Source organism: Cynara cardunculus, assembly GCF_001531365.2.
Source record: "Cynara cardunculus var. scolymus isolate 2C chromosome LG 1, CcrdV1, whole genome shotgun sequence".
Classification (NCBI taxonomy): Eukaryota; Viridiplantae; Streptophyta; class Magnoliopsida; order Asterales; family Asteraceae; genus Cynara; species Cynara cardunculus.
The window spans coordinates 41,136,853-41,151,357 of NC_037528.1; the positions used below are offsets into that span (position 1 = coordinate 41,136,853).

Below are 14,505 nucleotides of genomic sequence, written 5' to 3' on the forward strand. Positions count from 1 at the left end.
GGTAGAAGACGAACCAAGGAACTTCAAGGAAGCGACTAAGGACGATAAATGGATTGAAGCTATGAAAGCAGAAATTGATTCTATCAACAAGAGCAATACCTGGATGCTAACTAGCCTACCAAAGGATCATAAGGAAATTGGTCTGAAATGGGTATTCAAGACAAAGAGGGATGCTGAAGGAAGAATACTAAAGCATAAGGCATGACTAGTGGCCAAAAGATATATTCAAGAACATGGCATAGACTTTGATGAAGTTTTTGCTCCAATAGCACGAATAGAGACAATATGATTAATATTGGCTCTAGCAGCATACAATAGATGGGAAGTACATCATTTGGATGTAAAATCAGCATTTCTGCAAGGCGAAGTAAAGGAAGAAGTTTATGTCTCACAACCTGAAGGTTTTATAAAAGAAGGAGACAAAGGAAAGGTCTACAGACTCATGAAAGCACTTTATGGGTTAAGACAAGCTCCACGAGCATGGTACACCAAGTTGGATAACACACTGAAGATAATCGATTTCAAGAAATGTGCATTAGAACAAGCAGTGTACACAAGAGCAAACAAGACATCAACACTATTGATTGGAGTTTATGTTGACGACTTGATAGTTACTGGAAGTTCAAAGAAAGAGATTGAAACTTTCAAGGATCAGATGAAGAAGAAGTTCGAAATGAGTGATCTTGGATTACTTGTGTATTATCTTGGTATTGAGGTTATTCAGAAAGGGGGTGAAATCTCAATAAAACAAACTAGTTATGCAAACAAGATATTCAGTGACACAGGTATGTTAGATTGCATTGAAGCAAAGATACCTATGGAACCAGGTCTTAAACTTACTAAAGTAAAGGATGAAAGATCTGTAGATGCCACCGAATATCGAAGCCTAATTGGATGTCTACGATATTTACTTCACACAAGACCTGACCTAAGTTTTCCAGTTGGATTACTTAGTCGTTTCATGCAAGACCCACAGGAGCAACATATGAAAGAAATCAAACAAGCGTTATGTTATATCAAAGGAACTAAGGACTATGGTATAACTTATGGGCATGAAGGAGGAAACAAGATACAAGGATACATCGATAACAGTTACGGTGTTAACACACATGAAGGTAAAGGCACAACTGGTATAATTTTCTACTTTGGAAATTCACCTATCAGTTGGAGTACTCAGAAACAAGGAACAATAACTTTATCCTCATGTGAATTAGAGTTTATTGCGACAACAACAGTAGCAACACAAGCTCTCTGGTTAAAGAGACTACTTAGCAAAATCACTGATACGAAGGAAGAAAAGATTACTATCTACGTGGACAACAAATCTGCAATAGCACTGATGAAGAATCCAGTGTTTCATGGAAGAAGCAAACACATTGAAAGTATCACTTCATACGACAATGTGTTGAAAAAGAAGACCTAGTTGTTGAACACATCAAGGGAGAACTACAACGACCTGACATTCTAACAAAGCCACTTCCAAGGATAAGATTCGCCACTATGAGGCAACTACTTGGAGTTAAAGATCTTGTTCAACACAATCGAGATTAAGGGGGTGAATGTTAGATTAATCTCCATTTAAAATAGTATGTATATATAGGTAGTTATTAACGAAGAGGTGTGATTGTTCACGAAAAGATGTGATTGTTCATGAAACAACACTTCCATTGGCGAACCATTGCGATGGTTTGATGGCACCTTTTCGGTGTCTATAAATATGTAAGTTCTACACACTTTTCATGGTGTGAATTCTCAAAATTATAAATAAACTTTGGTTGTTTTAGCATATCGATCCAACATTTAAGAATTGTTTTATTGATAAAAATACAAACCAAAACTAGCAACACCAAAATTCGAAGATGTATGCTTATACATCCTCCATTCAGTAAAAAAATTGTTAAAATATTGCCTAAAACTTGTCTAGTAGATAGGTCAGATAGGTTGAGCGACTAAGAGATATAGATTTATAGTTAGATCAGCCAATCGGCTCATGATGGAGAAGGTAAAAGATAATGCTCACTTGTATGTGCCAAGCAATTGGAAGAAAATTTGGCAATTGAGTGTACCACAAAAGAAATGATTTTTTTTGCATGGAGAACAGCAAGGATGGTGCTGCCAACGAAGGTTGTATTGAGAAAGCGAGAAATTGAAATACTTGAAAGGTGCAGTCTTTGTACAAGAGGAAGTGAAGATGTATGGCATATATTTATCAGGTGTGAATTTGAGTAAAATTGTTGGCAATGAATGAGCTTAAGTGCGATGGTCTATAATACCGCATCGAATGCTACATCTTTCATGGACTAGTTATTTCAAGTACTTGGAAACACGACGGACCAAATTGGAAGCAAGATTGTAGCTATTCTCTGGAGTATTTGGAGGGAACGTAATTAGAGGGTGTGGAAAAAACTTCCAAGACCGTCGGACCTGATTACCCGGCTCGATTTACAAAACTTAGACTGGGATAGAGCAAAGAAGGAGCAAGAGACACAAACGGTGAAGGAAACATCCGCGGTATGGTGAAAAATGCCACCCTTCATCGACACCCTTTCTAAAATGCAATTACGATGCTGAGATTTTTCAAGAAAATGGAAGCATGGGATTATGGATTGCGTTGAGGAATGGAAATGGCGCATTAATGGCATATAAAATGGTTCCGATCAATGGGTGCCCCGAAGTAAAGGAATGTAAAGCTCTAGCTCTATTTGAATCCATATCTTAGGTGGAATATATGGTGTATTATAATCAAGTGATCTTCGAGTCCAACTCTCTGGTGGCCATCGTAACGGCACAAAAAGATGAGCATGATAATACGGAATTTGGAACTATTATGAAACGACATTTTCAGTTGTTGCAAACTCGTCCATCCTTTATGATCCAACATGACACTTCACCTACAATAACTGTTGATTCTCCAAGTTGGCTTCTTGATGTTCTTAAATCTATTTGTAATTCTTCTGTAGCATTAATGAATTTATATTTTCCCTCAAATGTGTGTATATATATATATATATATATATATATATTTATATATATAATCTTAAATAAGTATAAATTATGTATTTTTCGACATATTTTCAAAGGATTTTGAAGATTTCGTTGAAATTTGTCTAAAATTTGAAAATAACTTTATATTATCTTAAATAATTATAAATTACATATTTTTCGACAGATTTTAACGATTTCGTCAAAAATTCTTCTAAAGATGTATGTATTTTTTGAAAAAAAAAACATATAATCTTAGATGCATTTAATCATATGTTTTTAAGCATTTAATCTTGGATGCAAGTTAACCTCAAATATGTATGCTAGTTAACGGCCTAGTTCACTAATCGAGCAAATTCTAACCTATTACATGCTTAACTAGTTCATATTGATTTTTATGTTTCTTTTTGTTTCGATCCAGTTCCAAGTCACCCATACATACCCTTAAATTGAATGCCTCAATTAACAAGTTTTATTGGATAGTAACAATGGGTATGAGTATGCTACGACAATGGATCTTGTTCGTTCATTAATAGGTTGTTGTGGTCTAAATAAGTATAATGGGTCTTATTGTTCTTGACGAGTCTAAGTGGGTCATAATGTGTCTAAATGGATCATAAGTAGTTCTAATAGATCTTAATAGGTCTAATTGAGGTATAACGGGTCATGGTGGTTCTTAATGGCTCGTTAATTGGTTGTTGTGGTCGAAATGGGCATAATGAGTATTATTCTCACCAACTAGTCTAAGTGGGTCATGATGGGTCTAAATAGGTCATCAATCAATTTGAATATACATTAATGTTCTAGTTGATGTAAACAGGTCGTATTAGAAATTAACTAAGCTTAGTGGATTGAACAGCCTCTTTCGAGGTTCAGGTCAAACCTTTTGCTAGCAGTGCTCAAAGGAACCAAAATCTAAGCACAATACAGGCCTTACACTTCTTTCCATATAGTTTGCAACTCATTAAGGTTGACGTAGCTCTTTATAGACATATATAGCACTTGGTGGTCTAAAAAGTTGTTTTGGCTTACATTTGGGTCCAACTCATCCGAATGAAACAATACGTGTCAATTTGTTAAGAATTATTTGGTTGAAACTTAGCAATAAAGAATGAATAGTGGAGTTGATAGCTATTAGCGAAAGCAATTATCCGCTAACACATAGGTCTTTATCTACCAATCCTTCACTCACGCCCAAGTTAGGTATTTAGCCCAATATTGTTTGAAAAGTAATGGAAGACATAATCGAAAAGACTGAATATAATAAAGTTATGTTAGAATGTAAAATAGATATTGTAGCATTGTCTAATAAAGTACCAAAAGCTTCAAACTTAATACTAAAAGGTGATAGTAACTAACTAAATAGCTACATGGGCTATTAGTCTTGCCTACAAATATTAAGGAAGTACTCTCATATTTATACAAAGAGAAGAGCACATGACAACAAATAAAAGTACAAGTCACATGTTTCTTTAGCTAGTGGGTAACACACATAAAGTCAACTAAGTACAAAAAATTCATTTCTTAACAAAGGCTAGTGAACCAACTCCATCAACAATATTCTTCAAAAGATGCTTTATATTTCAACAGATTGGAGTGGATATCATCAAATGGAATCGATTTCTTAAAAATTTTATGATGATTTCATGAACTGTAGCACCTTTACTACGCCATTCGTGTTGTAGCACCATCAAAATATTACCAATCTTTCAATCTAAAGAATAAAACAGAATCAATTTCTCCTACTTAGCTTCAGACTCAATAAAGTTATAAGAAAGAATAAAAGACTCAATTATTGAGGTTGGAAAACTAAAATAAATAGAAATATTAAAATTAAAAAAAGTGATTAAAATATGATAAATTATGCATTTATCACGTTTTTATAAAGAAAACGAGTTCTCCATTTTCAACTGTAGCTATATACGTCGATTATATGAACATAATAGGCACTCTTGATGAAATAAGAAAAACCACAAGCTACTTGAAATTTAAATATGAGATGGAAGATCTTGGGAAAAATCTGTTTTGTATAGGTATTGAACTAGAACATCGAGTTTGTGGAATCCTTATCCATCGGTTTGTGTATGTTCGAAAAATGGTCAGGTGATCAAATAAGAGCACAACGTTCGACTAGCACTCCCATGATCAGTCGAAGTTTTGGATATAAGGAAGTATTTGTTCCGTCCAAATAATGATGATGAAGAAGTGTTGGGATATGGAATTCCCTATCTAATTACACTATGCACATTATTGTACTTAACATATCAAATTCGAGAGGATATTACATTCATAGTGAAGTTAACAGCTAGATTTAGTTCAGCACCAACACAATGTCATTGGAACGATATCAAGAATATCTCTAGATATCTAAGATGAACCATTAACTTGGGTTTATTATTTTCTTACAGAGAAAAAAATGGAATTGATAATGAAACTTGAATACCTAGAGAGGATGATAGTGGCAAAAGTATTAGCCCTTCATTCTGATTAGTTGATAATTTCACTATTCGTTAGGAATTTAGTGAAAGTTCTTGTAAAAGATTTCATTAACGCCCAGGTTTTTTGCTGACAAGATGTACCTCTCTGACTCATACAGATGTTGGTCCAAACTGGATAAGAATTTACCACTGGGAACACGGTGATTACCAAGCAAATGCTTGTAGCTACTTCTTGAAACCAACCTGAGATTTATTGTTCTACGTAAGACAATTCAAGAGCGTATATGGTTAAGGACTATCATTACACATGTTAAAGGAATGAGTGGTTTGAGTTTAACCACTAAAAGTTCTACATAAATATATGGAAATAATGTAGCTTTATCGAATAAATGAAAGTAGGATACATCAACGGTCATAATACAAAACATATTTCACAAATATATATTTATATATATATAGGATACATCAATGGTCATAATACAAAACATATTTCACAAATATATATATTTATATATATATATATATAGAGAGAGAGAGAGAGAGAGGAGTGATCATATGAAAACCGCCTTCATTTGTGTAAACCGTGCAAACCACCTTCATCTGTCGATTTCATTGTTTAATCTTATGAAATTTTTTCATGAAATTGTTTAATTATATATATATATAATTAGTAATAAAAGACTCTTCTTAAGATTCATGCCAATCAAGTAAGATGTGAGGACAATGTGGAATATTTATTTACCAAATCCTTACTAGAGCTACATTTGATGAACATGTATAATATATAGGAGTGTCGAGACTATTCAAACTCTATTGATTAATGTACGAACCAGGGGGATTAAAAGACCAAATAAGGTGTCTACGACACATATAATATGGATGAGTTGTGCTATTTCCTTCATCCACGGTTTTGTTTTTTCTACCAAGTCTTGTTCCTTGGCGTAATATTTTAATAAGGCAATAATTTATACACCAAATCAGGGGAGTAACAAAAAAGTGAAATGTCTATTATATGTCATATGTATATGTGGTGCTCTTTCCTTCACCCAATGTTTTCTTTTTTCTATCAAGTTTTTGTTGGTCTCAAAAACTTTATTTCATGAATAAACAAATACATCCGATAGAACACATAGAAATGTTCTAGGATTGTGTCAAAAATCCAATTGATTAACATCGGATAGGATCTAATATATATCAGGATCCGAAAAGCTCTAAGATCCAAATTACATAATGGATTCCGATATATATCGAATTTTAATCTTAAGGGAACCTAGCAAATCAAGGATCCGTCATGTGTGTTGATTCGGTTCATTTCTAGGATCCATATTCTATTTCTGATCCTAGTATTTTAGGATTTAATATAGTGTAATCTTGTGGGATCCGAAATATATATTAGAATAAGATTTTTTTTTGTAAAAGTCTTATTATTAGTAGTATTGGTCCAAAGTAAAATGTCTTCAGCAAATTTGGAAACTTGTTGAAATGAAGTCAAGGTCGACACCAAAGTGGATTGGATTATCATATAGTTGATTGAAAACCGTACCAGATAAAGTCAAAAACAGTTTGACAATATTGTTTTTAGAAAGCTGAATTTGTAATGCAAACTTAAACCGCAAGTTTAGATTACCATGGTACTATATAATTTGGGAAACTGGTGAAGGATAATCCAAATCTTCCATTTAACGGGAAGAAGAGAAGTATTTTATTTCAGTTACCATAATGGAAAGACAATTTGCTTTATCACAATCTTGATGTGATACATATCGAAAAGATTGTTTGTGATAGTGTGATTAGCACCTTGATGAATTTGGATGGAAAGACTAAAGATCATATAAAGGCAGGTCTTTATTTACAAGAAATGGGTATTAGACCTGAACTTCATCCTAACTTACGATAACGATAAAGTATACCTGCCTCCAGCTTGTTTTTTAATGGATAAGAAGGAGAAGGAAATATTCTGTAATGTCTTAAAAAAGATGAAAGTGGCGGATGGATATGCATCTAACTATCAAGATGCGTGCAAGTAAAACCTCCAAAAATACTTGGGTTTAAAAGTCATGATAATCATATTTTGATGCAGTAGTTGCTTTCACGCGCCTTGCGAAAAGTTTTACCTAAGCATGTTCGTTTTCCTTTGATGAAATTATGGCGTTACTATAGACAGTTATACTCAAAAGTTCTTAGACATCAAGATTTGGTTGAACTAGAAAACGAGATCGGAAAAACTCTTTGCAATCTAGAGAGGATTTTCCCACCATCGTTCTTTGATGTCATGGTTCATCTTTCAGTTCACCTTGCGTCAGAGGCCAAAATAGGCGGTCCAGTTCATTACCATTGGATGTATCCCATCAAGAGGTATGTATTTTTTTAATTTTTATTAATATTACCGATACAAGTATAATTATTATTTTTTAACTTTTTCATTTTATGAATTTTTAGGTATTTGTCCACATTGAAATCTTATGTTCGAAATAGAAGTAAAGCCGAGGGTTCGATTGCAAAAGGATATCTAGCTGAAGAGTGTCTTTTCTTATGTCCATTGTACTTATATGATGATATTGGGTGTAGACATAATAGGACAAGTCGAAATTATGATGATGGTGGTTGTCGGGGTGTTTTACCTCTCTTCTCAATGTTGGGTCGTTCAGTGGGAGCTGTAGAGACATAAACACTGGACCTTGAAACTTTGGCTAAAGCACACTCATATGTGTTGTTTAATTGCAACAAAGCTGATGAATTCATCATGTAAGTCAAAAATTATATATCATGAATTTTAGTACAATTAGTGCTTGAGTCTTTTAACACTATATAATTATACAATGAACATCTAAGTAATGTTCACGATCAAAATCGACGATTACGTGTGCATGAATTGCAACGTATTCATGTAAAACTTTTGCATTATGGTTCCAAAATCATGTAATTAATGATTAAATTAAATTATCATATTACATTTTTTAATTTATGCCAAGTGCTTTTTAAATTATAATATTTTATGTACTCATACTCAGGTTGAGGAATTGCATACTTTAGGGGATCAAAGAATCACAGGGGAACTAAGGGCCTTGGCAGGTGGCCTATTGAGGTTGTAAAAAAATACAAGGGATTTATTATAAATGATTTTAGATTTCACACGCAAGAACTTGAGCAGAAAAGAAAAACATAAAATAGTGGAGTTGTGGTTGATGCGAGGACAAATAGCTTCTCGAGCGTTAGAGATAACAATCTATTATCGGAGATGTAACCTACTATGGGGTCTTGAGAGATATTATTGAGTTAGAGTATTCGATTGACAAAAAAGTAGTGTTGTTTGATTGTGATTGGATCTCAACCGGTAAGGGGAAAACGGAAGATGAGAATGAGTTTACTCTACTTAATTTTAAAGGCTTGAAGCCTCATAATGAGCCTTTGATACTAGTTTGTCAAGCTCAATAAGTGTTCTACGTGGCGGACCCTGTTGACAAAGAGTGGCAAGTTATGTTCAAGACAACAGCTAGAGATTTTTATGACATGAATGAACAACCATGTCTTGATCATGTTGATACATACTTGCAAAGTGAAGCCTTTAGTCGTCCTCAAGTCGATGAAAATATGGACATTGATTTGACTAGAGAAGGTGTTAGTGGAATTATTGTTGATAAAGATATCCCAATTTTAGATGGAGACGAAGATATTTGATGCCTTGTCATGATTTGGTTATTATGTGTAAGAAACTAATTATTTACTTTACATTGTGATTTTTGTGTTCAATTTATTATTTATCTTTGTATTTTTGCTAGAAATGTCTTTAAGGATGAACAACGGAGTAAATTTGGCTCATGGGAATTGTAGTCAACAAGTTCAAGAAGACACAATTAACATGGACTCCAACCATTTTATTGATGATCCAGGTATATGTGATGTGTAAGTAGATATGTGTCATCTTTTGGGGACTAGTATAACTATTTTTCAATGATAAATTTAAAAAATTATCCACTTTTCTTATTTTAGTTGTTGATGGAAGCTCACACAGAAGAGTTAGAGGGCCAACATATATGCCAAGTATTTGGGCTCGAGAAGAAGGAGATCGTATTCGAGTTTTGTTCAATGAATATGGCCAACCAGTTGACAAGGAAACTACTAATAGTTTGAGTCATTTCATGGGATCTTTGGCAAGAAATGGAAAGTATTGTTCAATCGATATTTCATGGCATCAAGTTAGCACAACTAAGAAAGGAATGTTAATAAACTTTATAGAGGTATACTTGACGTAAATTTGATATATCATGTTATTATTATCTAACCTTTTCTTGTTTGTTAGACAAAATTTGATCTTCCACCGGGATCCGGTGATTGGATTTTAAAATCATTTGCAAAGAAGGTGAGAAATTGGAGGGCAAGACAAAGAAATATTACTATGATCCATCTCTATCACTTCAAGATCAAATAAAGTCTAAGCCTAAGAGAGTTCGTCCGGATCAATTAATGAACCTTATCGATAATTGGAACAAAGAAGAGGCTAAGGTATATTATTACAATGAGTTATTTCAAATCCCTTTTTGTTGTAGTGCCAACTCATGTCCTGGTATGGGTACATGCTCAACATGTCAGTCAAAGTAAGTTCAAAAGTAGTATTTTTAATAGTATCATACTTCCTTTATTGTTCCTTCTGCATACAGAATGAGATAGGTTATGGTAATAAACGTCTACATCATATCTTTAAGATATTCAAAAGCTTAAATGAAGAGTATAAGCGTGTACTCATCAATAAATCAAATGAACCATACATTAATTTGGAAAGCAGCATTTAATGTATTGTTGGTTATAAAAAGGCGACATTTGACAATGTTGCAACTCACTCGTTCTGATAGAAATTTTGAGTCATAGTTTCTTAAGCAAATCGGTGTCAGTATCTTAAGACTATCTCATATCTGAAATGGTACCTTATTCTACTTTCTCGGTTTCTCCTTTGTGAGCAAACTTTTCACCAGCTAGATTGTTTATCATAAGATCTTACCCCTCTAGCTTTTGCAACAAATTTGTAATTCTTTTTCTATAAACGTATTGAATAAAAAGTGAAAATTTGTTGTATATATATATTCAACCCCCCTCTACAAACACTTTTATGTGTTAGTCATTACTTAGACAAACAGGTTTGTTACTTGGTATGAAGTGTAGTGGAGCAACACTTTTATGTGTTATTCATTACTCGACAAACAGGTTTGTTACTTGGTATAAAGTGTAGTGGAGCAACAACATATATACCATATTGTTTCTGAAACATTTATTGTTAACGTATGAATCAAAGAGAATGTTATACAAAATATTTAGCTTTCTTGCTCTATTACATAGAACATTTTTTTTAAATTGTCCTAAAATATTTGGTAAGACATTCACAAACATCATATAAACTTATTATACCATTTTTATAGAGCACGTATAAATGTTTGATCCTATAAACTTAAATCCTATAAAGCAGATTATTAAAATGTTTAGATAGTTTTAGCGTTTAATAAATCCGATTTTGTTATAATGTTACCACAAAATAACAAGTAAAATGAATAAAAATAGACCAAAATTGAGTAGAGATTTAAAACCCATTAATCTCCAGAAACTATCAGAAGTTCTTGAGTTAATTCCTCCACAAAACCACCAAAAATGGCGACTTCTATCTCCATTCCAATCTCTTTGATCTTCACTTCATCATACCTCCTCCACCCTTCACCTTTCTCTTTTCTAAATTCTAATTCCACCATCATATCGATCGTGTTCGATTCAACCATTTCCCACGATTCCAATCTGCTAAGAACCCGTCTCACCACCACTCCACGTTCTTCTTCGTTCTTGTTTTCTTCTGCAACAAGGTCCGAAACGATCCTTTTCACATGTGTCGGGACTTTTCCGCCACCTAAAACATTGAAGATATCACGTAAGACCATCTCGTTGCTTGAGTCTTCTTCTTGACAATATTGTTCTAACATGTGTTTTTCAAGTTCAATTGGATCCAACTTCGCAAGCTTCTCGAATCGGTGCAGCTTTTGCAAAAGTTGATGTTTTGCTCCTACAAGAAAGATTTTGGTCATAAGAAACATGTTTGTAATTGTGCACATAGTAAATTGTTCTTTTAGGACAACTCACTTTCATTAAGCCACCTAATAAGAGTATTTAATGGACTTCAAATTTATACTAAAAGGTATTCTAGTAAAGTTAGATGATCTAACAAGTTTATCAACGAATTTGCACGACCTAACATATATATATATATATATATATATATATATATAAAACACTTTTAAAAAGGATGTCCTATCATGTTATCAAACTTAATCGATAAAACTTGTTAGGAATTGTAAAATTCTTACAAAACAACTTACTGTAAATCTTTTGATAGGATGCCTTCTTAATCCTATAATATTGAAGTCCCATTGGCATATATATATATATATATATATATATGTGGGACCTAGAAAACTTATTATGTCATGTTGTGAATTCAAATTAAGAACAGACAGGATAGATCTTGGAGATCAGGATTTCAATGGGTTCCACTGTATTTAAGGAAAAAAGATAGACCCATGTAAGGGGTAAACTTTAGCTATATAGAAATGTACCACCTCCAATGCATGATTTACAAGCCAATAAGCCATGGCTTGGTACAATTGTGAGGACAGACTGACATCAATATAAATATATAATACACAAGTATGAAAGAAACATGCACAAATTAATCAAAGGGAGCAGTATCTATGATCATTGCATGGATCCCACAAATAATTTTGCATGGCCATCACTTAGATTAGGTGTAAGTGACAAATTATATATATATATATATATATATATATATATTATTGAACCTTGACATTTTGTTAAAACACTAATCGAAGTAGTTTTCAAGAATCTAGCTTATTGCTTATCTAAAAAACACAAACGACCCGATTTCCGACCATGACATTTGTTTTTTTTTTTACCATTTTACATTTATCAACTCGTGAAAATCACGAATTTCTGTTAGGACTAGAAGTATACATGTAATTGAATTGTTTTAAATTTAGTGTTTTTTTTAAATGGATCATGAGATGAGATTTTTGAATATATGTTGTTTATTTAGTTTTAAAAAACTCTCCTTTTAAGATTCAAAGAAGAGCAAAATAAGAATATTTTAGAACTTAAAGATTTTTATATGAATTAATAATTTATAAATAATGTTTTATAAGCTGTATTATTGAAAAATTAAGATTAATTAAGAACCAAAACTTAAATGCTTATAATGGCTTGTAAATACCAGTAAATTGAAATTTTGACCTACTTTGTACATTTGCGAAGCTGCATTCGATATCGTATCCGTCCTCCTCCATGGCCACGCCATCGTGTTCTTCCTCGTCTTCCTCGTAAAGAGGATCCAACACCGATACCGGGCTGCATTGTTCCTTATCCTCCTCTTCTAAATGAATCTCTTGACATGTCTCCTACAAACAGCAACCAAATTGTAAAACTTTTCATATTTTAAGGGTATTCTTGGAATTCCTCAACCTATGCTTGGTGAATCTTGAAATTTGACTGTTGACTTTTCTTGACCATGTGATTAAAGGAGGTTTGGATTTATCAATATGGATGGTCATGGACCTAAATGTAAAGCCAAATTTTTGTTTTGTCCTTTTTGGGAATTTTAGTAAAAAAATTTAGACAGGATTTGTATTTGAGTGAAGATTTTGTGGCAGTGTACATATAACAAATGACATAAACGCCCCCATTCAATTCATTATCCCTAGATCAAACATGGGTGTTCCCGTCTTTTCTGCCATAGGAAACAAGGAAACAGCAAGATCCTCAACTGAGTTAACGAGTTAATCAGCACTAGTTGGCCTAAACTCGGTCATTTAACAAATAACAACTGTAGTGAAGCAGTGAAACATAGATAAAAATGGTATAAAGACAAACCTGTTGCAGATGGTGAGTCGGAGTTGTTTCCGGCGATACGAAATCCGGCGTCCGGTGGCCGGAGGAAGGACTTCTCTCAAGAGAAAAACGGAAAGGGCTTGAGCAGAAGCAGTTTTCACTCATAAATTCATCATGAACTGACCACGAGCTACAAGAAGTCTCCAAATCCGACAACTTTTCCGACCAATCTGGACTAGTAAGCCTGCTATTATTACCGGCAACATCCAAATCGGAGTCCCTTTTCAGATTTCTGCTAGTCGGCGGTGAGGATAGGCTGATTTCACGGTGTTTTATTCGGGTTCTCCGATCCTTCAACCTCTTGAAAAGAGATCCGAAAAGCCCGAACCCTGCATTCCTGGATGACTCGTATTTGGGTTTGTGTTTATGAGTAGGTTGTTTTTGCTTCTGGATCCTAATGGCGGCATCGAGTAGCATGGCGGCGGTTCTGGACGGAATATGGAGGAAGACGGTGGCGTTGTTGGGAGTTTTACCATTATTATTATATGGGCTCTTAATCGCCGGCGAGGGGAACTCAAGAAACGGGGATCTCCTAACGTCGGGTGAATCATGGAAAGAGAATAAACAGACATGATTGATGCAGAAATTACGAGCAGTGGTGGAAGCAGAGGTGGATTGGATTAAAGGTTTTCGTTTCCTTGGTTTAAGTGCGGTTTCTCCGGCGGAATATGGTGTGGCTGATTTCAGCTGACAACGGCGGTCGGCGATGTAATTCTTGAGCTGAAATGGTTCTTGATCTTCACTTAACAACTCATGTAAATGCTTATGACCCATGACGGCAAAGAATTTATGAACCAATTATTGATGAAGATGGGAGTTTTTGAAATGGGTGTTGTTGAAGAGATTTCAACAAGAAAAAAGGAAAGGTTGGGAATTGGGAAAGATGAGTGCTTGATTTAGGGGAAGATAGCGAGAAGAGGTTTTTACTCGATTCAAATCTTGTGTTTATGATATCAAGACCATGGGGGTGGTGATATGATAAAACAAATACAAGTAACTATTTTCCATCCTATTAAAACAAACAAAAAGAAATGGTCTACAAATATAATTATAATACTAGAAGCGTACTCGCGCAATGCAGCGAGATACATCATGTTTTTAATATTTCATTTTTTTCTTTATCTCAGTCGATGTTATAATATGGCTTTAT

The 14,505-nt window shown here is 33.9% G+C and overlaps 2 protein-coding genes across 2 annotated transcripts; one reads left to right on the top strand and one right to left on the bottom strand.

The window, feature by feature from the left end:
* The first annotated feature begins 442 nt into the window (after positions 1-442).
* On the top strand, positions 443-1,423 carry LOC112505954 (uncharacterized mitochondrial protein AtMg00810-like). Its single transcript, XM_025109989.1, has one exon. The coding sequence runs from the start codon at positions 443-445 to the stop codon at positions 1,421-1,423; it is 981 nt and encodes a 326-aa protein (XP_024965757.1).
* A 9,502-nt stretch (positions 1,424-10,925) lies between these two features.
* LOC112526290 lies at positions 10,926-14,322 on the bottom strand. Its single transcript, XM_025136557.1, has 3 exons — positions 13,338-14,322; positions 12,706-12,865; positions 10,926-11,460 (listed from the first exon to the last, which is right to left on the bottom strand). Exons 1-3 carry the CDS (start codon positions 14,127-14,129, stop codon positions 11,000-11,002), a joined length of 1,413 nt encoding a protein of 470 aa, XP_024992325.1. The 5' UTR covers positions 14,130-14,322; the 3' UTR covers positions 10,926-10,999.
* Positions 14,323-14,505: the final 183 nt, after the last annotated feature.

Excerpts from the sequence above, each read along its gene's own strand:
- LOC112505954 (XM_025109989.1), top strand. The coding sequence starts at position 443 with ATGAAAGCACTTTATGGGTTAAGACAAGCTCCACGAGCATGGTACACC.
- LOC112526290 (XM_025136557.1), bottom strand. The coding sequence starts at position 14,129 with ATGGGTCATAAGCATTTACATGAGTTGTTAAGTGAAGATCAAGAACCA. Across the intron at positions 12,866-13,337 it reads CGACTCACCATCTGCAACAG|GAGACATGTCAAGAGATTCA; the intron begins GTTTGTCTTTAT and ends TGCTGTTTGTAG. Across the intron at positions 11,461-12,705 it reads CAGCTTCGCAAATGTACAAA|GAGCAAAACATCAACTTTTG; the intron begins GTAGGTCAAAAT and ends TCTTTCTTGTAG.